Here is a 24739-nt window from a genome sequence, read left to right on the forward strand (position 1 = left end):
CACAATTTAATAAGAGCCTATGGATCCAAAATGCTGCATACGCATTTTCTAGAGTTCTACAAAACAGTCCAAAAATAAAGAAAACAATTTTCAGTCATTTTTCAGGCTCCAGAAAATGTATCAAACTTGAGCAAACATTCCTAATTGTGATCGTCTGTGCACCAGAATATTTTTTTTCACACTTCCTGGAAAATAAACACTTTTAAATCATCATAACTTGCACAATACGAAAGAGAATGGGATTCACCCTACACGTCTTCATGCAATCTGTGTTAACCCTGAACATGCCACAATGAAGGTGCCTCAATGGCCAGAAGAAGAATACCAGATGCAACAACGCATTTTTTGTTTCTAGACAGGCCAGATGTAACAGAGCCAAACTTTTGTTTAACATGCAGATATGTCCTTTTAATAATATTTAAAACCCCTTTTCTTCAAAATATAAAAATATTGTATAGTTTAGGATTCATTCTTCTCTAAATGGTGCTACATGGACTTTAGTATTATCTTTGATGTCAAGAAATGTTCTTATTTTATGGAGATCTTGAACTCATATTTTATCTTTGATCTCAAGCTTTATCATGATAAAGCTTGATCTTAGCTTTATCATTGATCCTTAAAGAAAGTCTCTGCATAGCTTAACTCAGTGGCAAGGTTGAATCCAGCTCCCACACTCAGGAAAGGTCTGCCTGAATGGAAAAATACTGTATATAGGTGCAGATACACAAGCCTGTTTATTACCAAAAAAAAAAAAAAATCATGACAGTCAAGAACACCCTCCCACTCCAACATCCTTCCCTTGTTTGTTTGTATCTCATATTCTAGGAAACAGTCCACATCAGAGATTGTTGATGTGTGTATGCGTGTAATGTTGTGCGCTCACCTTACAGTAAACATAGTAAATCCTGTGAGGACAAGTGGAGACAGTCAAGGGCTGGACCTGTCTTGTGGCGTGTGTTCCCCTTGGACACACCCAGTGCCGGTAACGAGGGGCACTGCGCTCCCATAGGAAGCCCTGTGTGTGGCGTCCTCCGGTCGTGACCAGGATGATTAAAAGTTCCTTCCTTTCCCACTTGGAGGGGCATTGTCCCGGTGAACAGACAGACTGCCGACACCGTGTCCTGGCGAGGAAGTGAGTCTCTCATCGTCCAAGGAGCAGCAGAGGGGCCAAACACTGATGGCACAGTCCAATCTAAACAGACCCTTTCATTAAGGTTTAATAATTCAAATGGGAATAATCAAGACACATTGATATGAATCAACAGGGTTAGAGTTAAATATAGTCTGAAGCTTCCACTCATGCTTGCTTGTGGCAGTGGTTCCCAACATGAGACCCTCTGAGGAGTTGCAGGATAAATCCGAATGGCCATGAGATGATTTGCAGGAAATGAAAGGGGAAAAAAACACATTTTTCATTGTGATTCACTGAAAAATTTTACCGGTTCGAGCCTGTAATAAGAGGTTGTCAGTAGACATTGGTCTTCTTTAACATGGTTTTACTTTGAAAAGTCACATGCCGGAAATGGTGGGGACCAGTGGTTTGCATTACAGTTCAATGATTTCAAGTATATCATCAGTCAAACTGTGGGTTTTATTTTATTGGCAACACACTGTTTTACAGAAACCCATTTTGAGTTTTGAAGAATATCAGAAAAAACATGTGCACAATTGATGTGTTCAATTGAAGAAACAAAGTATTGGACAAATGTAACTTTTGGCCTGATGATGGCGCTAGATGGAAAGCCAGGAATCAACAAAGTTCACAGATGTAATCCATCCAATAGTGGTCAAGACATTTTTATTTTACTGAACCACAAATGTGAACCTTATGGTGGCGCTAGAAGAAGAGTCAGGGATCGTCAAAGTCATTGGGATTTAACTATTCAAAACTCTTAGAGCCACAGTGCAGTGTAAATATGTTTTCCTCAAGTAAGTGTTTAAAACATTTATAAGTCGAGACTTCAAGTAAAGTATAAATATATAGATCTTTATTCATTTATTTACTTCATATGCTCAGTTAACAGTGTTGGGGAACATTACTTTCATTAAAGCTAACTTGTTACACTACATGAACAAAACAGGAAAAACTAGGATGATGGGTTGACCTGCTGCAGGAACCATTGATCATAGTGATGTATGAAGAAATGCAATAAAATCCAAATACTAATAATTAATCTTTGCATTCAGACTGAAATCTTTGATTGTTATTGTGATAGCAGTAACTAAGATAATAGAACCAAAATTTAAGACAAGGTTATAAACAGTGAACATGATGTTAGGATGGCAAGAAATAATACAACAAATACTGCAAACATTAGTTTCCTACTATGTACTAGAGTTAAGAGTTAAATAAAATACAAAATAAAATCAGAAATCTTTGTAACATGTGACCCTCAACACTGTTTCATAATAATATACCTTTAGAATACAAAAATTATACTTGATATAAAGTATCAGTGCATAATCACTTCCTCCCCACATAAACAAAACCAATTGGTCCACAAATAAAACGTCATTTTGGGATTCAAAATATCCATTTAACACTGTAGTTTACTCACTGACAAATACTGTGTTCTTTAGTCATTAATAAGCTCAAGCTAGCCACATTACAACAGGGTGTGTGCACAGTAACACATGAGCATGAATGAAGGTTTGGTCCACAATATGTTCAACACATCCTGAATCTTGAATAAACTGACCGAAATGCTGTTAAAACATGGAGATTTTACATGTTAAAATATAACAACAGTGAACCAGAGCAGACTGGTGCTAACTTCACACACGTACAGTTTTTGTAGCCTGCCCTGCAAGCTTTATTAACACTTAGCACAAGACGAAGGACGGAGAATATCCACATACATGTTTCTACAGAGGCAGATTCCCTCAGCTTTACTATCAGTGAATACAGCAGCACAAACAGCTTTTAAGTGTGGAATGAATTAAGTGTGGAATGTGATATTAAGTGTTGATTATCAGGAAGCTTGAGTTGGAAAGTTCTTTGGTTAAAATCTGAGGCTAAGTAGACACCAGGTTTTTACAATCTAAATAAATACACAATTTATTTTACTAGTGCTTTCTGAATAAACCGTTCAGTCTTGTTCTAATTCAATTTCTACACAAGAAAATAAACAAATCTGGTTTCCTTCTCACTTTCTTTTAAGTTTAAAGACAAAAAATTGAAGCTTCTTCAATAACAAATCTGGATCTGATGGAGGAAACTGAATATAGAGTAACTCTTCCTTTAAATGCTTTCATGGTCAAGCTGAAATCTAAAATCTTAGGCCATCTGGTGTTACTCTCAGCTTTACCCTGTTTCCTCCATTAACCTGTGATTTTTCATTACCCGGAGAGCTTAAAAAAAACATCCACCAGTACATGACAGAGCACTTGCTCTCCTCTGCCACTCTGGATCAACCTGAGATACTTGAACTGATAATTTTATGGAATTACAGGCGCTATGATACTTCAAATTAGAGACATTTCACAATTTATAATTAATTTTATTTTGTTTTTCATTTGCTTTTTGCTTTGAGCAAAACTGAACTTTACCTTTACTAAAAAATTATTTTCAAATTTTTGGAAAAAAAAAAAAAAAATAGTCTCAGTATAATTTGAAAAGCCTCAGCTATCCCCTCTCCATTTTCTGGGTGTTATTCTTCATCATAAAAGGCTGTAGTTAGTACAGATCTGCGGTAAAGTTGGAATCATGGTGGTTTGTTTTCACAGTAGAGCAAAGAAATACCTGAGCCTGTTTTCAGCTGTTTGACAAATCACAGTGAATGTGGAGCGGACCAGCAGCATTTACATCTGTCTGAAAACTGGAAAGGAATCAACAGTCTACAGGTTTTTCTTTTGTTGCACAGCAGACACCCTGGAAGTTAGAGGATGCAGAGGTTATGGTTGAGTAGAATCATGAGTTGTTTCAGAGCGTCTTTTCTAAATGGTTTAAGAGGGAATCTCATGGGTTTTCCTCTCAAACGTTGCTACAGAACAGTCCAGAGATAAGAGTCAAAACAGAGGAGAACAAAGCAAAGGCCTTGAGGCTACCATGTCAGATTCTCCAGGGGTAAAGCAGGAGGTTACACAGGTGGGGTGGAGTAGCGCACCACATAGTTGTAGTCCGGCGGGGGGCTGTGACACTCCAGGCCAGCGTCCAGAGCTGAGTCATCCAGGGCCGAGTCGTCCAGGCTGAAGTCCAGAGAGGGAACTGTAGTTGGGTACTTCTCTTTCTCAGTGTCACACAGCACAGACTCTTTACTCTTACTCACTGCCTTCATCCTAAAAAACACAAAGAGATACAATATAAATATAACTTTTTAGGTTCTAACAATAAAACACACTTCATTCACATGCTTAAAAAACAACTAAAAACACAAATAATCTATCACTGCAATGACAGGAATCTGACACAGATTGATGCTTTTATCTTCGTCTATACTGGAACTAATAGTTAGTGGGAACGCTATGAACCAGCTTTTCCTCATTTTTTCTGTCCATGAAAACACAGATGCAGCCAAATAAGCAGATAAGGACAAATCATCAGGCTTGTACAATAAACAGACTAATGCAAAGTGCTAATTGCAAAAACACTGGAAAACAAATATGACACAATAGACACAACAAATCAGCATGGCGTGACAGGATGATCTGTTGACATCCTGACCAAGACATGACACTGCACTCAAATTGACCTCAGGGCTTTTCTAAAAACAAATTCTTCCGTCCTCATTGAAAAAATATTCACAGCCCTCATGCAAAGGCTTTTGATATTATTTCAGCATCTGTGGAATTGGTTTCTGATGAAACTTTTCTTTTTTTTTTAGAAACTCTGCTGCAGTCATTGTGGATGGATAAACAACCAACTTTAAAGGTCCGGTGTGTAGGGTGGGATCTATTGGCAGAAATGGAATATAATATTCACAATTATGTTTCCATTGGTGTATAATCACCTGAAACTGTGAATCGCTGTGTTGTGTTTGGCGTAAAATGAGCCTTTCATATCAACGCAGGAAGCAGGTCCTTTTCCAGGGATGTTGCACCACCATGTTCCTACAGTAGCCCAGAACGGACAAACCAAACACTGGCTCTAAAGATGGCCTTTTGTGTTTCATGTTACATGTGGCCACTGTAGCTTTTCCTATAGGGGTATTCGAAGTGTATTCACTTGAATACCTTGCAGTGTGCAGCCTCACTAAATGTCACTAAATCCTACACACTGGTCCTTTAATTTATTGTGAATAAAAAGTTTGTTTTCCTCAAGACAACTTGACTTGATCACTCGCACAATAGAGGGCTGCTTGATATTTTTGATCTAAGAAGTGCCCTTTGTGAAGCTGTACAATCAGACAAACTTTTCCTCATTCATGTATGATGTAATCAATCATCCTGAGCTTTTCTGCTTCATTTGATGCTCAGAATATGAGTAATTGCCTCTTATTGTCTTTGGAGGTTGCTAAGGGATTCTAGAGCTCCTCTCTTGAGGCCAAAGGGTCAGAGCCCAGCGGGGGGAAGTGATGCCTCTATACTGGAATGCTGTCATGATGAATAAACTACCTGGTAAACTAAGCATCAAAAACAGTGAACAATAGTGTTGTCTTGCCAATACCAAGCACAAGGTTAGGGTAAAGTTGGCAATTGAACAACGGGAAACAAAATGAGTCAGGTCGAAAATCATAATCTTTTCCCTGAGCTGAAAATTAATTGTTTAAATCGTTTTTAAAGAAAGAATGCCAAATATTTAGTGGTTATAGATTCAAATGTGAATATTAGCCGGTTCTATCACTGTTCTATGATAGTATGAAATAATATTGTTGACTGTTGGTTGTACAATACAGGACCAGTTTTTGTTCTGATTTAGGATTTTCAGTTTTGTCTCCTGAAAATTTACTACATTTTCAACATCCTCACTGGGGCAACTTCCTTGGCAATAATGTTCAACCAACGCTGACTGAAAGTTGTGTTGTGAGCTATTGGTAAAAAGAGGGCAGGCTAGAAGAGTGGTGAAGACAGAGGAAGCAACAGGTGGACCTAAGCTACACAAAAGATCCACGGCGCTATAGCTAACAGGGGAGGCCCTTGTAAACCCTCCTAAGTTCAAAGGTGGCAGTGATTGAGTGGTTGCCCAGCAAGGAAGTCCTCCCCTCAAAATATAGATCATTCTCCGCATGCCTAGGTTGATTCTCTCTGCCACGCTGAGGCCCTGATGACACAAGCAGGCCTTAAATGTGTCTAGGTAGCCTGAACTTCAGGTTTCAGGAGATCTAAACTGCAGGAGATGTGTGGGTGTTTGTAGAAGTTTGTCCACTTTCCACTTCTTCTCAAAAGAGATTCAGGAAACATATGATGATTTAATTTACTGCTGTTCCTCCTTTAATTTTTTAAGTGGGAGCCATAATACTTTGAAGGAGTATTAATAGCTGCTACTGTGCAGGGAACAGCAGAATAATGCCAAAAGGTTTAAAGTGCAATTACTTTAGTACAAGGGTTTGACCCTGTAAATTAACCCTGCCACTGAGCTGCTGTAAACTCAGTATGAAAGCCTTTAGACACCTACTGAGACCGTAATGAGAAAAAGATTTACAGAAATTTGATTCAGATTTGACTTTATCCTAAAATAACACCTAAAGTGAGAACATATTGTCTCACTGTCTTTTTTTCCTTTATGACAGTTTTATGTACTTGTCCTAACAGAATCCACATCTTAAAGCCATCAAATGCTCCACAGGATTTTGGAGTATATACAATCTGTCTACGTCACTCTTTTGAGATTATGTGTTTTTGTTACCTAGCATCAGACTACAGAAGACAGCCATGACTCATAAGTTAAAACAGTCTGGGAGGTATCTCATTCAGGGCTCTTTAAGTGAAAACAAAGAGGTTTTAGTGTGCACTCTTAAAACAGCCAAACCTCAAGTGACGCAGCCGTGCTGCTTTTGTTCTCAGTCTTTCAGTTTGTCACCTTCAAGCCTTTTCCCTCGCACTTCTCCTTTGTGCTGCTGTCCCTCATGCATGGTTTCTTCAGACAAAAGGGAAAACTAGCCGCTGACTTCTTTTTAAGACAGAAGAAACTTCTGTGTGTGTGTGTGTGTGTGTATGTGTGTGTGTGTGTGTGTGTGTGTGTGTGTGTGTGTGTGTGTTGTATGACAGTTATAGTGTCTACATTCCAACACAGTGGGGAGGTTTCCAAGCAGGTATTTTGCAGTCTCCTCCAGTGTGTTTGTGTTGATTTGATTTGTGTTGAGGAGTGTAATGTGAGGTGTAGTGTACGTACGCTAGAGCCATGATGCTCAGAGGTCGACCTGCCAACGATTCGAGGCGCTTCAGTGTGTTCATGTTGTCAGAGGAGAGGCCCATCCCACTGTCTGACTGGCCGTCCTGATGATGATGGAAAGACAGATAGACAGTGGATAATTAAAACACCACATAGCATCTTTTAATTTTTATTACCTGAGGACAAATAACAAATTTAACATAAGTAAATGAATACATTTTATTTCTATAGAACCTTTCAGAACCATAGTTTACAAACTGCTTGGCAGGTGCACATAAAATATGATAGCAGTAATATAAAAATAATTACATTAAAATCGAACCAAGTGACAAGTTAAAAATTCACCCTAAATCCAAAATAATTTTTTATTCTCTAATATAGTTCAAATGAGCCACATATGATTAATGTTCTGGTGTGGAGTTTCAAATTAATGTCACATGCCAGTTACCTAACTAATTGCTTGGTTTAGGGAAAGTTGAAGTGCATATGTCTGTCTCTGGTGTAGACAGTGTGTCAGGCTGAAAAACTTACCCCGTGGTTCTCATCTGTCCCGCTCTCCATGGTAACATCGTCGAAGGTTTTCACACTAGCAGGGCGGATCTTGATGTTCCTAGCAAAAAAAAAAAAAAAAAAAAAAAAAAAAAAAACATTTCCAGGGTAAGTCTCCAAAATATCCTAAGATGTTCTGTTTCTGTTCAGAGAACCATTTTATTACACCGGAGCCAAAAGGCAAAGTTCAGCAACAAACTGCAGGAACTTAATCACTTAGATCAACAATACGTATCATCTGTGACAATGTACTTTGAAAACACACCTTGTTTACTTTGCATTTCAACACTCAGCGGCTAAAACGACTGCTTAATTTATCTTAAGGGGTAACTGTCATTACTGCTTTTCAACACTCCTCAATAACCAGACTTGGAGGACTTGTGAAAACCCAAGACTTTAACAAATATTATTTTAAGTGGACATAAATCTTGAAGCTAGCGCTATGGTTTTTGGGGAAATTCCTCACAGGAGCCACAATACTGAAAGTTCTCTGACCAACGAACTTCCGTGCCTATATTTCTTATCATGTACCCATCAGGTTTCTCATTGTACTCAGGTCAGACCTAAATGTTCTCCTTGTAGAGCTTAGTCTGAGTGCCACAGGAACAATAATTGTTTTGGATATTGTTCAGTGCAAAGTGGGAAGATAATTTAGGCATTTCCTTTGCAAAACAATTCAGCACTGCTTACCTTTAACAATCTGAGGATAGATTTACATGTCTTTAAAATAAGGGGATTTATGTTGAATTTAAATGTACTGAAATCAGATGCAGATTTGAGCCAACAAGACTGAAAGTCTACAGCCACGTTCACAGCTTGGTGGTGCTGTTCTTAGAGAGTGGTGCTTTGAGTTGAGTGCTAAACATCAGCATGCTAACCTGGTCACAAAATTACAATTTTGAGCTGCTGATGGTGCTAGATGAAAAGGTAAAGGGTCATAAAATGACTACAAGTTATCCTGAGAGGAACATGAATATTTGTACCAAATGCTTATGGGAATTGTCAAAGCCATTAGGATTAGAGCCCGACTGATATGGGATTTTGGGGCAGATACCGATATTAGGAAGTAAAAAAAAAAAAAAGTTTTACACACACACACAATACTGTGCAAAAGTTTTAGGCAGGTGTGAAAAAATGCTGTAAACTAAGAATGCTTTCAAAAATGTAAGTCTTAATAGTTTATTTTCATCAATTAACAAAATGCAGTGAATAAACAGAAGAGAAATCTAAATCAAATCAATATTTGGTGTGACCACCCTTTGCCTTCAAAACAGCATCAATTCTTCTAGTTACACGTGCACAGTTTTTGAAGGATCTCGGCTGGTAGGTTGTTCCAAACATCTTGGAGAACTAACCACAGATCTTTGGATGTAGGCTTCCTCAAATCCTTCTGTCTCTTCATGTAATCCCAGACGGACTGGACGACCTGTGATATGAAACTATCTTCCACAACCTCACCTTGGTAGCAGAGTTTGGCTGCTCCTCACCCAGTTTTAAGCCTCCTACACAGCTGTTTCTATTTCAGTTAATGACTGTGTTTCAACCTACATGTGAAATTGATGATCATTAGCACCTGTTTGGTATAATTGGTTGATCATACACCTGACTATAATCCTACAAAATCCCTGACTTTGTGCAAGTGTACCTGTAAGAATTGATGCTGGTTTGAAGGCAAAGGGTAGTAACACCAAATATTGATTTGATTTAGATTTTTCTTTTATTTGCTCACTTTGCATTTTGTAAATTGATAAAAATAAACAATTATTATTTATATTTTTGAAAGCATTCTTAGTTTACAGCATTTTTTCACACCTGCCTAAAACTTTTGCACAGTACTGTATATATATAAACACTTGTGAAAAAGATATGTAATGAAAGCAGGATATTTTACAGTTTAACAATAAACTTTATGATGTTAGCCCTTAACCCTTAGATGTTGAGATATTTCACAGGATAGGTGAAAACTTTAACTTGCTGGTGGCATCACAAGATCACCAATCATTAGGATTCATTCTTTCGACACACTGTAGCAAATGTTATGACAATCCATCCAATAGTTGTCACAATATTTCAGTTTGGATCAAAGTAGTGGAATAACCAATTGCCATCCATTGAGCTGTGTCACTCAGCACTGGGAAGACTAGATAAAATAGCAGCATCTCCTCAAGTTCATTAGAGTTTCAGGTATCTGTTAAGTAAACTAGCCAGTGAACAAGGATCCATTTTCTCACCAGGTGCTCCCTGAGTCACAGTGGGAGGTTGGTTGTGTGGTTGTTTCCTCTGACGGCACTGTGTTGGACGGGTCTCCCACCTTAGCCAGCAGGGCTGTGTTGATGGGTATGTAGTGCTTCCCCTCCTAAATCAACCACACAGAGACAAAACATCTAAAATCACACAATTATGCTTCCATGACACAAATCATAAAGACACAAGGGGCTTAATTAGGTTGATACATCCACATGTCACGTGGCGAGCAGCCAAAGAAATTAAGGTCATGCAGAATAAATCCAATGCAATGATGTCAGAGAAGCCGACAGAGTCTGTGACCAGCCGTTCTGCACTGTAACAGTAGCTTTATTAATGAGAGTCGAACCCCTTCACTGTTCCAGTCTGAACTGTTTCTCACGAAGATAGCTTTTACCTACTCATTTGTAATGCAACATGCTGTAGTTTTCATGTGATGTGATGTGTGACCTTGTCTTTATCTTGTATTACTTCAGTGGACTGTGTAGTCTTTGCAGGAGAAGTAAAAGTTAATTCATTTTCTTCCTCAATGTCAAATGTTCTATCAGCAGAGATAGCTGATGCTGAGGGCCCCTCTTTCTTTAGTTTCCATTCATCTACTTCAGTAACATCTTGTTATTCTTTCATCAATAAATTAGTTCTTTTGGTTTAAATGTCAGTCCCTTGTTAAGTTACACTGCACAGGGCCATAACTTATTTTGTGCTGTGTGCTTCAAGGTTCCATCTGATCCAAAACAGACACATAGAAAACCTAAAAAAAACACATTAATATGTAAAAAAAAATTAAGAGACTTAATCTGAAAGGGTCCCAAGGTTAGTGAAACCCAGTCCAAAATTGACCCAATAACCCGAACACACCCAAACAGGGAGAGAACTCACTGACAACAGTGTGATACACCACCATACTCAAAAAGAGCAGCAACACATGTCCATGTGTTTCAGAGCTCAGGTTGAATCTGCTTGGATACACTCTTGACGCGGACACAAGACATGCAGCAAGAGAAAGTGTCCATGCTGAACCCTTGGTCAGATGTCAGGCCTTTTTGATGTCATTTAACTGCTTAAGTTTAAGGGTCTAGGTCCTGTTCCCATGCTGGCACACTGTCACATTGTTATGTCTTACTGAAACACTTCGATAGAGTGGAGCTATCATTAATGTTATTAGTAACACCAATGCTTTTTCTAGTCTGCCAAGTCAACCTGTCTGCTGTGAGAAAGGTTAACTGGACTATGTCGGGTGGATTTAAATATATAACTGGATTCATACCAGACAATTTTATCTTACATCACACTAATAATTACATTGTTTTTCCATGTGTTTTGAAGTTTGGTTCCTCTTACAAGGTTGATGGTGCAATTTCAAAGGAAACCAAGCGCTGTTGTGTCGTGTGTTACTTCTCCTCTCACCTACTCTGAGCCCCACCCTGAGCAAGACAAAGCTCTGAGTCTTCTTTAGGCTGTGGAGCTCTGATCAGCCAGTTTCCTGAATATTTGCAATGTTTGTGACTCATTCTAGTAATTAATTTAGCTAAACTGTTCTGTAAACCGAAAATTTGGTCAGGAGAGTGATGATAATGAACACGTCTTTCCTGCTGTTGTTGATACAAACCTACAATAAGGACTGAATTTTGAATGCTGAACTCTATATAAACATACAGTGTTTGAATATTACAAAACAATACTTTCATACCTGCTGCACGCTGGCTTGAAGCAGGTCTCCCAGCCTTTCCACCAGCTCAGTGAAGGTAGGTCGCTCCTGTGGCTCCCCGTGCCAGCAGTCTAACATGGTCTGATATCTACGAGCAGAGAATATACCACTGAGCAAACACTGATAAAAACACACACAAACCCTCAGCATGCTGCATGGACACACTCTGAATGGTAATACCAAGAACAACAGACAGTATATTTGGGTTGATGTAAAATGTAACTAATTTTGTGCAGTATTTAGCACCTTTAATAGGAAAAACAGCTACCTCAGGATTTCTAGTCCTTTGTCTTTTCATCTTCAATAACCAAACCCCTATGCATTGAACGACCACATCTGGGTCACCTCTAGATTGACTGTCATCTAGAACATTTGTTCATACTCTTTTCTCCGTGTTGAAGTGATCCTGAGCCTCTGGGGTTGTATCTGATTTTCTACTGGTCTTGGGTGTGAAGACCAGTGAGAGCATACAGCCTCGCTCAGGTCTCTGACAAGCTGTCAGCGTCTCTCTCCATGTGGGAAGACTCAGAGCCTTTATGTGAGTTTCCATCGCAATGGTCTGTCTCATTTTGTGGAGGAATTTAGAAACCGAGCACCATGGCTGCTGTTTAAGTTACGTTCACAGCATGTTACTGATTCAGATCGGTTGGGGATGGATCCCTATCCTGTTTCTGTTGCAGCCAGCACTACTCTCCCAACAGAAATGTTAAATTTTATGTCAGTAAACTATTTTTGGCATCATATTCAGTTAATCTCAAGGTTGAAGACTTGGAAAAGCAGATGTTTGGTTGCCGCTGTATTGACCCAGCTCTTCTCTCCATCTGTATTTGTGTGCAGGGCATCTAGGCCCAGCTGAAAGAAGCTAAGCGGCTGTGATTCTCATGTTAAGGTAGAGGGTAGAGTATACTTGTCCAGGTGGTAGCCCTCCTAATGGTGACAGGATGTGGGGAGCATGATCACAGCCTTTATGCATATAATTCAGGGAGGAAGTAGACACATTGTATGACTACACAATTTAAATCACATTTCCTGCCTGGTCCGTAATGAGAATAAATAGCCTCCCCCTGCATGTTTTGGGTCTTGAGGGAGTGCAGTGTTTCTGAGGGAGGTGCGATTCTGTATAATTGAGCTTCTTTGTCCGGTTGGTCATGTGGGGTAAGATGGGAAGTGAGCATCCTATTTATTGTCCTCCCACTCTCTGAGCAGCATCCGCTAAATTCCTCTGCAATGCATCAGGACGGGGGATCTTATTAACAGGCTGTAGACAACATTCCTGATGAATCATTGCTGCAGTGGTGCAGATTAATTGCTCAACACTGCCTCCAACCTCATGTGCTTTTTATCATTCATATATTACGAGTTTGGGGTCAGGTTCAAAGTGTCAAAACCTGGGTTTACGAACAGGTGGGATCAACTGCAGACCTCTCGAGGGGCTCTGCAGATTTCACCCCACTGACTCTGACTGTATTACTATGCATCTCATTTTAACTGATATCAGCAGGTTTCATCTTGGCTTTAAATTAGAGGCAGCCCTCACAGTCTTAAACATGCAAAATATAGTATCTGGCAGTTCTATTTTCATCAATGGACTGTCTGAACCAAGATGGAAAGTATAAGAGATTCTTGGCACCGCTGGGTCTGCATCTATAGATCATCTGCTCCGACTGAAAACTATGGTCTGGATTAGATTTTGTGTATCATATCCAATCACAGTCTCCTTTGTAAAGCTGATAAATTCATTCAGTTAGTTCTACTTGGCAAAAGTTGCTTTAAAACTCTGGACCTTTAGTTACCACATCATTATTAAGCAGAAGTGCAGCATTATGCTTTCAAAACAAATAAGATTTGTGAAGTCTGACTATATGAGTCATTTTAAATTAAAACCAGACACAACATATGCACATATGTTAGGGTAAGACCCAGTTGCAGAGCTCAGACTGTGCAGCCCATAGGTCTGGTTCGGCTACACATAGTACAAAAGAGTAGTATTCTTATTAAAAAAACGTTTGTCTAGCTGTATCACTGACTGACAGCACTGACACCAAAGAAGAGAACTCTCTGTCCTCCCACAGATATTTATGTCCTGGACCATCCATCAGCCCCTTCTCAAAAAAGCCTCAAGTCCATCTCTCCTCATTGCATTTAAACGTGCCTCTCAGTTACATCTGTAACACTGTCAGTCAGAAAATGCTTTAGAGCTTCAAGCTCGCCACTGCTGGGCTATTCAGCAGCTAATGTTTCCTCCTGCAACATTTCAGAGCAGGGTTACCCATGATTCTTATCAGGCACCCCTGACCTGCTGATGCAGCCACAAAGAAACAATGCCTCCTCTCAGTTGTATATCGATATGGGAGGCTTTTACTTGCTGCCTTTACGTTATGTTCTTTGTGAGCTGGCTGAGATAAACAAGACTTCTCTCACTATAGGAAAGACAGATTTAAACTAAACGATAGTTCAGTGGCAAACAATAAAACAATAAAATGTTTGCAATCCTAGATTTTCAGTGACAGATTTACGGGTCAGGACAGAAATCACCCAGCAAATCAATAGTTTTTTCTTGGAAATACAATCCACTTCACTGAAGTGGAAAGCATGCAGGTACTTTTTACTTTGATTTTTCGTTTGTCCACTTTTGAACCCCACTTTTGGACCCCACTGTATATTTATTAGGAATTCTCACATTTCAGAGGAAGAATATTCTGGTGCTCTCATCCTTGTCCCCTCTTTTAGCCTGCAGCAAAATTCTTCATCAATTTGCACGCCAGGGTACGGGGAGGCACCTGGGAGGGGAAAGAGGGGGAGAAGTTTATTACATTGATTCGTTGTACAAAAAAAAAAGTGATGCGAAACATGATGTTTACGTAATTATATGAGGGTATATGATATTAACATGGTAAACTCCAAATGTAACAGTATTGAGCAAGTTGAATTAGTCGTCTGTTGGAGGAAGGGAGAAAGAAAGAAAAGAAGGAAAAATTCTAACAGTGCCATGATTTATAAAGCTGGTTCTTGCCAATGTAATTTTCAAACTGTTGACACAAATTGCATGGACAAAGTGTTTTCAGAGTGGAGGAAAATTTAAGAAAGGAGAAGATTGTGAACTGGAGCCACAACAGTCAAATGAGTGATTTCTGTTTTAAAATGATTGGATGATGTAACTTTGCTCCCCTCATGACATACAGTGGTGTCCCCACTGTACAGTAACTGTATAATATTGTTATATTTGGACTGCTGAGTCGAGAATCTGTCAAGTGTATCACTCATCAACCAAAAGGGAACCACCGCTAATTTTATTTACTTTTGAACCCTAATGTTGGCAATAAAATTTGAATCTTGGGCCAAAGCTTCATGCTCTGCTCCCTGTGAAAACATACAGTCATACACTGAACCAACTTATATCCAATATCCAATTTTGCTGGTTTTGGAAAATACATGCCCATTCTATTTAATCAACACAATTTCTGGACCCATTAAATAATATTTTTTGTGCTTGCTTGAATAACCCGCACACAATATAAAATACCACTTCTCAAATTCAAAGGGAAACCACAAATTTAGCTTTGCAGTGACTATGAAAAACTCTCAAGAGATAAAGCTTATTGGCTATTAAAAGAATTATATATGTAAAACTATAAAAGAGATATAAAGGTTCCAAATGAAACCAGAATTGACTGGAATTGTTGCAGTTTTTGTTCATTGTATTTTTAAGTTTTTTGTGTCTATGTTCAGTATGTTTTTATATCAATAGATTTACAATACTTTATTTGTATTTATTGAGAAATGTAAAGTGTTCTGTGTCATTTTCTGGTGCAACTGAAAGAAAGTTTGTAGTGTACAGAGATGAACTTTTTCTATTGTATGGTATGTGTTCATGGTTTTTACATATAATGTTATATCATATCATACCTCAATGATGGTGTTTTATGATGAAGTAGAATCATCTGCCATCTAATGATAAGCCAAAAATTTTCCAACATATGTACTGATAATGGTGTATCTGACAAGCACCATGGGGACCTGGTTCACTTTTTGGCATCAACGCTATACTAACAAGGTTTGGATATTTAATCCCACAAAACGGAACTGACACACTTTTGGTTCACAGAGTGATCTGAAAAACACACTTGGGTTACCCTGACCTCCGAACATGATCAGATTGCAAAGCTCACTTCTTTGCCATTTTTCTAAGTCATTTTGTATCTTTGTTTCCTGATTTATTTTTCTGAGGCCTGGCTAACACTACCCAGATGTGTAAGTGTTTCTTTAACGGAAAATGTGGTGAGAATGTGTCAAGAGTGAAGAGGAGGGAGAAAGAGACTAAGAAAAATAAGGAAAAAAAAGAGAGTGTCATAATGACGTCAGTGTGTTTTACATTTAAAAGAATATGCAATTTGACACACTTTTCTTTCAAATGCAGCGGGTGACGACAATGTATGGCAGTGTTTCAAAAGCAGCACAGTCAGAAAGTACAGCATAGCAATACATTCAACTTTGGTTCTCAGCTTTTTTACGCTTACTCTTATGTTTACCCTGCTTCCCATGGTGACATTTGAACATACAATATTTCATGTTGAGTCTTGCTATAGAAACATGTGGTGAGCTCTGTGCCACGGTGCAGAGGCAATCATGGACCGACGCACAAAGCTGTCTTAAAGGCTGCAGTGGTTTCACAGCAGGGCCACACTTTTACACTGATCGGGCTGCTTGGTTACAGTGAGTTTGTGCTGCCAGCTGGGAAGAAATGCATAGCTTAAATAGGAGGTGTTCTCTCCTTTTAATGTCCCATGCCTGTACTAAAAATCACAGTCTGACTTCACTAATGTTTTTTGCACGAGTGGCATGAAAATAGTTTTTTCAGGCTGACAATGCAAGCCTAGGTCCTTTGTCCTCAAGGCACAATTACTTACTGAAGACAGTTATTACCCAGTGCATCTGGTGAGGCTGTATAGCCGGGGGCACTGAGCGAGTCCACCAAGCTAAAGCTCTCTTCTCACTGAGCAGCTCTAATAACAGAGCCCAGTGTTTAACTCAGATTCCAGGCTTTACGCATATGTGTGGATGTTGAGAATAAACACAAACTACAGGTAAATGTAAAGTGAATGTCAATATTTTCATTTCACAAGAAAATAATAGCTGGTTTCTCTGTATTTTTCCAACAGTATTCCATTTTATGCTGGTTTCAACTTGTTCCTAATATTTGTATTTGCAATAGAGGTTGTTATGCTGTTTACCCATTGGCAATTCTGCATTTTTGACTAATGTACCTACAGGTTTACCGTGGATAACGCTGGGTTTGGAAGCTGTTAGTTGCCTCCTGTTACTTGAAAACTTACCTATCAAAAACTGTTTGTCAGGCGTGTTTAATAGCTAAGTCAAACTAGTATGACCCACCTTTGCAGCAGTGATTGCAATTGTCACTTCCACATTTTTTTCTGCATGTGTGGTTGGGTGAGTTTTGCATAAGCAAGGTTCCTTTGCTCCCTATTATGTTAAACAGTATGCAAGTGAATTATGAAAATAGTGCTGTCAGTGCTAAGCCATGACACTTACCCAGAGAGAAGATCTCCCACATGAGAACACCAAAAGACCAAACGTCACTCTGAGTTGTGTAGATCTTGTCAAAAATGGCCTCAGGTGCCATCCACTTGAGCGGTAGCCTAGCCTGTGCACAAGTATTGAAATAAGAAATAATTAACAGCCTTATCTCACCAGTATGGAGATCTCTCTTATCAATACCACCACTAATTATACTGTCAGATCGGTTCAAACTGTCTGAGCAGGTGCTGCTTTTGATTTGGATAAACAAATTTAGCCTCAAATTTCCATTTTTCTGTCCAGTTAGTGGTACATTTCTGTTTTGCATATTATTCATTGATGGAAATGCTTTTGAGCATTTTTTCAGCAAGACAGTAAATACCAGACAGCTGGAAACACTGTTAAGACTTTAATAAACTTACATCTCCTTTGCGCACATAATCCGGGTCTTTGTAGATGTCTCTGGCAAGTCCAAAATCACAAATCTTCACAACATTATTCTCAGAAAGCAGTATGTTTCGTGCAGCCAGATCACGATGGATGCACTAATGAAAAAAAGGAATAAAATCTTATTCAGTATGACATTTACATATAATTTTCTGCATGTAACTGACTTCCCAAAGCTACAGTATGGCAGCTTGCGGGAGCAACACATGGTCAAGTCATCAGTGATATTACAATGGAGGACGATGTGTTCTTTATCCAGGCTAAGAGATGGTCTGTAAAAGGTCATTTACAACAATGGCTTCATTCTCTAATCAGTCCCATCCTGTCTCCCTGAAATTATGAATGACTTTATATGAATGAGTTATAGTCTGTTATCCTTTAAAAACACTGGATTTACAGAGGTAAGATTATACAACTAGCAAATCAATCGCTGAGCTAAAATTAAGAGTTAAGTTGTGATTTTGCTGTCATTAACAATGTAGAAACACTGAACACGATTTGCATGCACAACAAATTTAAAACATTTGACTAGTGTGAATCAGTCTGCTTCTGCTAACTTTGCTTGTTTAAATGCAGTAATAAACAAGGGTTAGCATAGTAATCCTTCACTATTTTGGGCAAGATCAAAATCAAAATAACATCATCTATAAATAAAAAAACAATTCCATTATATAATACAATTTATAGACTGGTTTTCATAGTAGAATGCATCTTCCTATAGTGATTTGTGTGAAGAAGATAATACCTTGCGTGAAGCCAAGAACTCCATGCCTTTTGCGACTTGGAAACTGTAGCAAATTAAATCCTCCAATGTCAGGACTCTCTTATATAAATCCTCAGATTCTGTGAAACAAAAGAACATAAAGCTTTCCCAGTTAAAATGGTGTTTCATAGTGGACATATACAGCCTTTAAACTTAGAGCAATAATCCTACTCATCTAGCTGTGTTTTTAAATGCAGTCAGTGTGATTACCAGCTCTGTACACCTGTCAGATAAATCGGATTAGATGAAACAGTATCAATTGTAATGGGGAAACAAATGTAAAGTCCCAGACTACTACACGTCATCTTAACAATTCATCCTGTCTTTAAAACATCCTTTACAGATGACAGATAAAACAAAATACAATTCTTCCAATTTTTCAGATGGCAGGTGAAATGTGTGGTTATGGGCCCCGTGTGCTGGTCGGGGGTCTGAGAGAGGAACTCACAAGGAGTCCTTCCACTGGCCCACCTGAGTAAACAGCTAATCAAACCAGAAATAACACATAAGGAACAACATGGTCGACGTGCTGGTCCTGAGCTGGAGCACAAGAGCAGAGCAACACTCAGGCAAGGACAGGAAATAAACAGACGCCTCCCCAGACTCAGTGGGGTGACAGTGGCTCCTGCTGCAGTGATTGTACTGCTGAACAGGAGGAGGAAACGTCCCATAAGATTCAGGCTAGAAAACAATCTGAGGGGAGCTTTCATTCCTGGGCAGGAGGGGTGGAGCAGAGGTGAGGGGGGGGTGGGCGTGGGGGGGGCAGGAGGGACAAACAGAGAGGGGAGGGGTGCGGGGGTTGAAGGGAAGCAAGACTTGCTTGGCCTTTACCTTCTTCCTCTTCCTCCGAGTCGCAGTAGCTCTTATCTTCGATGAACCCAGAGCTGGCTGAGCTTCCGGTGCTGGCCACACTCTCCAGGCGGCGCTTCATCAGCTCACTGAGCTCGCAGGATGATCCTGATGACACCACCTTACCGTCCTGGCGCTGACAAGCACACATGTATCATGTTAAATGAATTGCTGCTGCTGACATGCTTGGAGCTTTTCTATAAGGTTGTCAAAACAGTCACTGCACGCTCAAAGTAACGAGCTCATCGCTAAAATGATGAGAAAGCAAGAGTTCTGGAAAGTCTAAATCTTGCAGTTCGTGACTCACCTTGTACACGATAAAGTCATCTCTCTTGCTTCTCAAATAGTTGGACAAGTTGCCATACTTGCAGAATTCCACTATCATCATCAATGGTCCTGTTAAGATGGTATATTTCTTATGATTATTCCTATGGCATGTAATAGTTCACAATAAAGAAAGACAAGAAAGATAGAGATGACAATTTAAACCTAAACTGACACTTCAACAGGCAACATAACAGCAATTCTAATGTCCTTTTCTTATGCCCTCTATTTTCCATACTTGGATATCAGAACAGTGGGATTGCATTTTATAACTTCCCCAGTAAAGCTCACCTCCAGGCTTTGTGCAGGCTCCCAGCAGGTTGACCACGTTGAGGTGATGGCCAATGTGGATCAGGATCTTTAACTCTGACATCAGAGCTTTCCGCTCATTTGACGTAGCACCTCCTGTAATAATGTAAACACATATGGAACTTGGTCAGAACTGGTTAGTATATCATTAAAACATCTTGACAAAATATACATTTTTAAGATTAATCTAGAGATGTTACATTCATGTATGCTTGGAAACCCAAACTGCACAAAAATATTATAATAACAATAAGAAAGACCATTTAAATAAATAAAATGAGCCATAAAATGAGCCAAAATTTGGTTAATATTGTAGAAATATAATATCAAATATTAGCAAAGATAATGTTATAAAAGGTCTATGCAGGTCTGTTATGTTGAAAGGTAATTTCATACACAGAAGGGCACAAACTTGCCTTCCCTTTCTATTACCTCAGGCATATTTCAAGACCTTGTTTTCTGTAAACGGTATATTTTTGCAGTTGGAAACAAGTTTTGGATGCATGGGGAGAAATCAGTAAAAACAGAAAAAATATTAGCCTTGAGTTTGTTTAAGTTACCAACTCTAAAATCTCATACAGTATGATAATAATATATGAAAGCTCATACAAATCTTCATACCAAAACACGTACATATAATATCTACGGTGACGATACAGATGATGATATCGTCTCGCCTTGCTTAATGCATTTAAAGAAGACATTCTGGCTTTGCAGTGTGCACGGTCAGAGAGAAAGTGCAAAAGAAAGAAGTGAACCATAGTTGCTGGATTACTGGAGAATTTAATTTGGAGAATTCATTAAATATGATGGAAAAATAATAATATTGCTTTAGGCCCAGTGATATGAAGCAGCTTTTGATGGAGGAAATCCTCACAGATAACTGCCAACAAAATTAGAGAAACAAAACGGGAGGTACTCACATTACATACCTGATTTCGAGAAGTCTTTGACTTGAATTACAAAAATCAAGATTTAGAGGTTGTTTTTTGTTGCTCCAATGAACCAGATATTTATGAGCTAGAAGCTAAAGCAGCCAGGGAAGCTCTCACTAAACCACGGTCAATTTGAGGAGACCTGCTGCTTTCCATTAAGTTTGACCTACGACTAACAACAGCCAGAGTCTGTTCTTCTCAGAGAGCCTGTGATTTATGCTTAGACATGATTGATGTTATGACAGTGACCAGTATATCTAACCAACAACCATATTTTTCATCCTTACTCATACATCATCTCCATATCACTGACCACTATAGGTATTCAGTTTGCCTCTCTGATGATGCAAAAAAATGAAAAAAAGTTAAAAATTGAAAAACTATCCTAAATGAAATAGCTAAACATTTGTACTCTAAACTCTTTTTAGCTTCTTGGATTTCTGTTTTCATTTTGATCCAACATTTATGGTTTGTTGTGAATATTTGGAAAGACTGGAATGGGATTGCAATGGGATTGTAAATAATTCCTGTTAAAAAAAGACTGAAGGCAGGGGATCATTTCCAAATGTTAGAGACTCTGCAATGCAGAAAATGTAAACAGGGTTTTTATTCCTCATTTTGTTTCCTATCTTACACTTGTGAACTCTTCCTCACCTGCAGATCTTGGACATTCTGATCCAAGCAGCCAGAACTGCATACACTCAATCTCTTCATCAAGAACAGGGTTAGAGGTCTTAGCCTTTACCTCTAACTGCACTTCGCAAGGAACAGACATCGCATGCTTTGCTTTGAACCGATACGCTACACAAACATTAATTGCAGGCACATGTGGTGCTGTAGCTCATGAATCTGTAACGTGCACAAGAAATAAATCCTCTGCAGAAATGACACATAGCTGATATTCATCTGCTATCCATACAACAGTAAATACTGTGAGGTTTATGCTGGCCTGTCTGTCATGAATAATGAACCAGAGAGGCCATGTAGGCAAAAAGTGTATTATTATCCAATAATGTTGGATCAGTTAAAAAATAATGTTTTTGACATCCTACCTTTCAGCATTTTGACAGCAACAGTCTTGCAGGTTGAAAGCTTGTCAATCCCAAAGGCAGAAGCCTCCACCACTTTTCCAAAAGCTCCGTGGCCAAGAGTTTTGCCTGGAAAGGAAGAAAGTATTTGATACGACATTAGAGCTTCCTGTCCCTGGAGCAGAAAAATTAGACTGGATTCCTTGTCAGTCAGGCTATGGGTGTGTAATTAAAAGAACACGCTGGGACTCTCATCACGAGGCAGTTATTCTAGAGAATTTATGGTTCATTTACGACTGGATGACAGCGCAGGTCACTGATAAATAATGACCCTGCACACCAGCTGCAGAGAGGGGTGACACCTATTCCATGTACCTTAATGTGGCAATGTATTTTCTTACACTTTTAACCTTTTGTTAAAAATATTACTCATTTTGTCAGTACGGAGAGTTAGTAGTTTCAACTTGCCAGAAGCCTGAATTATGCAGCAAACCTCTTAAACTGATGTTATAACCTCATAAAAATTAATGGATGGCAAGCAAATAACTGTGTTCGTTTTACTTGATGCCTTATTATTGCCTGCGATATATGAAAATCTTTCAATATAAAACATTTTTCCCCACACTGGAAGAACTGCATGGTGCTCACCTAGTCGCAGGCGGTCACGGGGAAACTCCCATTTACTGCTGTCATACTGAAGGAGATCATTCTGCTCCTCGAGGGGACACTCATCAGGGTCAATGATGATTGATGGACCCATTTTATAATGTGCCGGTTGCTGAAGGTGTGAGAGGAGAAAAATGAATTTCATGATTATCATGAAGACATTTTTGATAATGACAACCATGGAACAATTTACGACTCGTTTGAAGTGATCAGCAAGTAGTCAAAATGTTGACATGAAATTCTTGCTCTATGCACATAATTGAAAGGACATAAGTAATGACCCCACACACTGGCTGCACGGACATTCTTGTTCTACGCACATGACTGCACTGAAGGCACAAAAATATTTCCTCACTGTTTTTGTTATACAAGCACATTATGTTCTCTTTTAAGGCCATACCCTACATAAAGCCACTTCCCAAATGTTAGGAAATGTGGAAATCATAAACACTTGCTAAATTTATCCTTCCATTAAACTGTATTTCACAAGAGGCATGAGTCAGTTGCTTCCACAAAGTCATTAGATCAAGAACATCAAAAATAAATGCTAATCTCATTTGGTTTCTGGGGGGAAAAAAGTGATGTAAAGCCTTACCTTCCTTAACTTGCGGATGAAGAGGATAAGCATGAGCCAGAGGAATGTGGCTGCGGCTCCCGTGCACACCAGAATTATTACCTCAACGTTTGGCTTCCCTTCATCCCCTGGAAAGAGAAGACCTGTTGTCAACTCCCAGACGTCTTTGGCAAAAAATCACTGTGTACTTTTCGTGATCTCATGAGTTGTCATAGTATATTGACAAGGATTTGTGGAGTATTGTGATCAAAAGAAAACTGTTACAGTCTGCTACAAATTTTCAAATCGAGAGCCTGTTTTTTGACTGAAGATGCCAAGACTTTTTTTTCACATCATTCTTTGGTTTATTTGTTTCTTACTTAATTTTCTCTTAGAGATTGTATACAAAAAAGAAGTGGAAACACACTTTGGTGTTTATTTCTGGTTTGTTTGGGACATGCATACCACAGTTTTTCCTAAAGAGTTTTCTTCCAAACACTATTTTTCTAACCATCCATGTCAACGCTCTGAAAGCTCATATCCCTAGACTCTACACAAAGCCTTTCCAGCTCTTATTTCATGTGATCGTTGACTAAACAGCCCAAGCAGGAAATGCATACAGCTTGTTGTTGGAATATGTTTGCGGTGAAAATGGAATGGATGAAAATAACTCTAAAGTTGAACATCACAAGAAAAGTTCAGCTTAATAAGAATCTGTTTAAGTGTCTAGATGTGGAAAAAACTGTTTGCATGATATCTCATCTACATTGCCATTTCCACTTTCACATGTCAACATGCAATAAATTTTACAGGTAAAAGGCACACAGGGACACACATGTTTAGAGACAGGACTTCTACTCCAATTATCTGCTGTGTGTTCCCAGTCCCTTGGCTGTTGTAGCAGTCAATCTCTTTGCACTCATTAGTAGACCTCTTAGCACTTCACAGAGGTCATGTCCTCAAAGTAAGGACCCTCAGCCAGAGCCTTGATCATAAAACCAAAGAAGGAATTCACTTGGCATTCCTGGCAGCCACAGATTTTCTGTCAGGGGACATTTTCATACTGAGGTCAAACCAGAGCTATTTGTAGTAGTGAGAAGATGTTTTGATTGGACATAAGCACACAGCATGTCACCATGGGAAAAGAGTATTGCAAATGCCGCAGGTTGAAGTATTGATCTATTTTCATGGTTAGGAAGTTAATATCTGTAGGTGTCTGCATGACTTACCAAGCACAGTAACAACAGCACTTGTTACTGCGGTGCCCTCAACATTTCTGGCTTGACACTCATAAAGACCCTCATCATCTTTCTTCACCCTCTCAATGGTCAGAACCCCGTCCTCTCCCATTGTGATACCTGCAACACACAATCTCAGTCAAACTGGTACCATGAAGTTTAAAAAAGGGTGGCATTTAACACTTATTAAATATAACATATAACCGCTATATTTGTGCAGGTGCATGCTGGTTTTATATGTGTACATATATATGTGTACATACTGTATACATACACATTTATTTTATGTAAATATGGCTAGATACTAGAAGTAATTGCAAA

At 39.0% G+C, this 24739-nt stretch overlaps 1 protein-coding gene across 1 annotated transcript in view; it reads right to left on the reverse strand.

Moving 5' to 3' along the window:
• Positions 1-1966: 1966 nt before the first annotated feature.
• Positions 1967-24739, reverse strand: part of LOC111232404 (vascular endothelial growth factor receptor kdr-like) — a 43980-nt gene continuing 21207 nt past the window's right edge. Inside the window, exons 15-30 of the mRNA XM_022759907.1 lie at positions 24410-24538; positions 23223-23329; positions 22610-22739; positions 21986-22090; positions 19981-20094; positions 19673-19761; positions 19348-19501; positions 18499-18596; positions 17729-17851; positions 17322-17433; positions 14452-14551; positions 11754-11859; positions 10051-10175; positions 7802-7880; positions 7271-7374; positions 1967-4278 (exon numbers count right to left, since the gene is read on the reverse strand). Coding sequence (XP_022615628.1) covers positions 4080-4278; positions 7271-7374; positions 7802-7880; positions 10051-10175; positions 11754-11859; positions 14452-14551; positions 17322-17433; positions 17729-17851; positions 18499-18596; positions 19348-19501; positions 19673-19761; positions 19981-20094; positions 21986-22090; positions 22610-22739; positions 23223-23329; positions 24410-24538 — 1874 coding nt within the window. The 3' untranslated portion in view covers positions 1967-4079. The remainder of the gene's footprint in view (positions 4279-7270; positions 7375-7801; positions 7881-10050; positions 10176-11753; positions 11860-14451; positions 14552-17321; positions 17434-17728; positions 17852-18498; positions 18597-19347; positions 19502-19672; positions 19762-19980; positions 20095-21985; positions 22091-22609; positions 22740-23222; positions 23330-24409; positions 24539-24739) is intronic.

This window comes from Seriola dumerili, unplaced genomic scaffold, assembly GCF_002260705.1.
Source record: "Seriola dumerili isolate Sdu_G_001 unplaced genomic scaffold, Sdu_1.0 BDQW01000331.1, whole genome shotgun sequence".
NCBI lineage: Eukaryota > Metazoa > Chordata > Actinopteri > Carangiformes > Carangidae > Seriola > Seriola dumerili.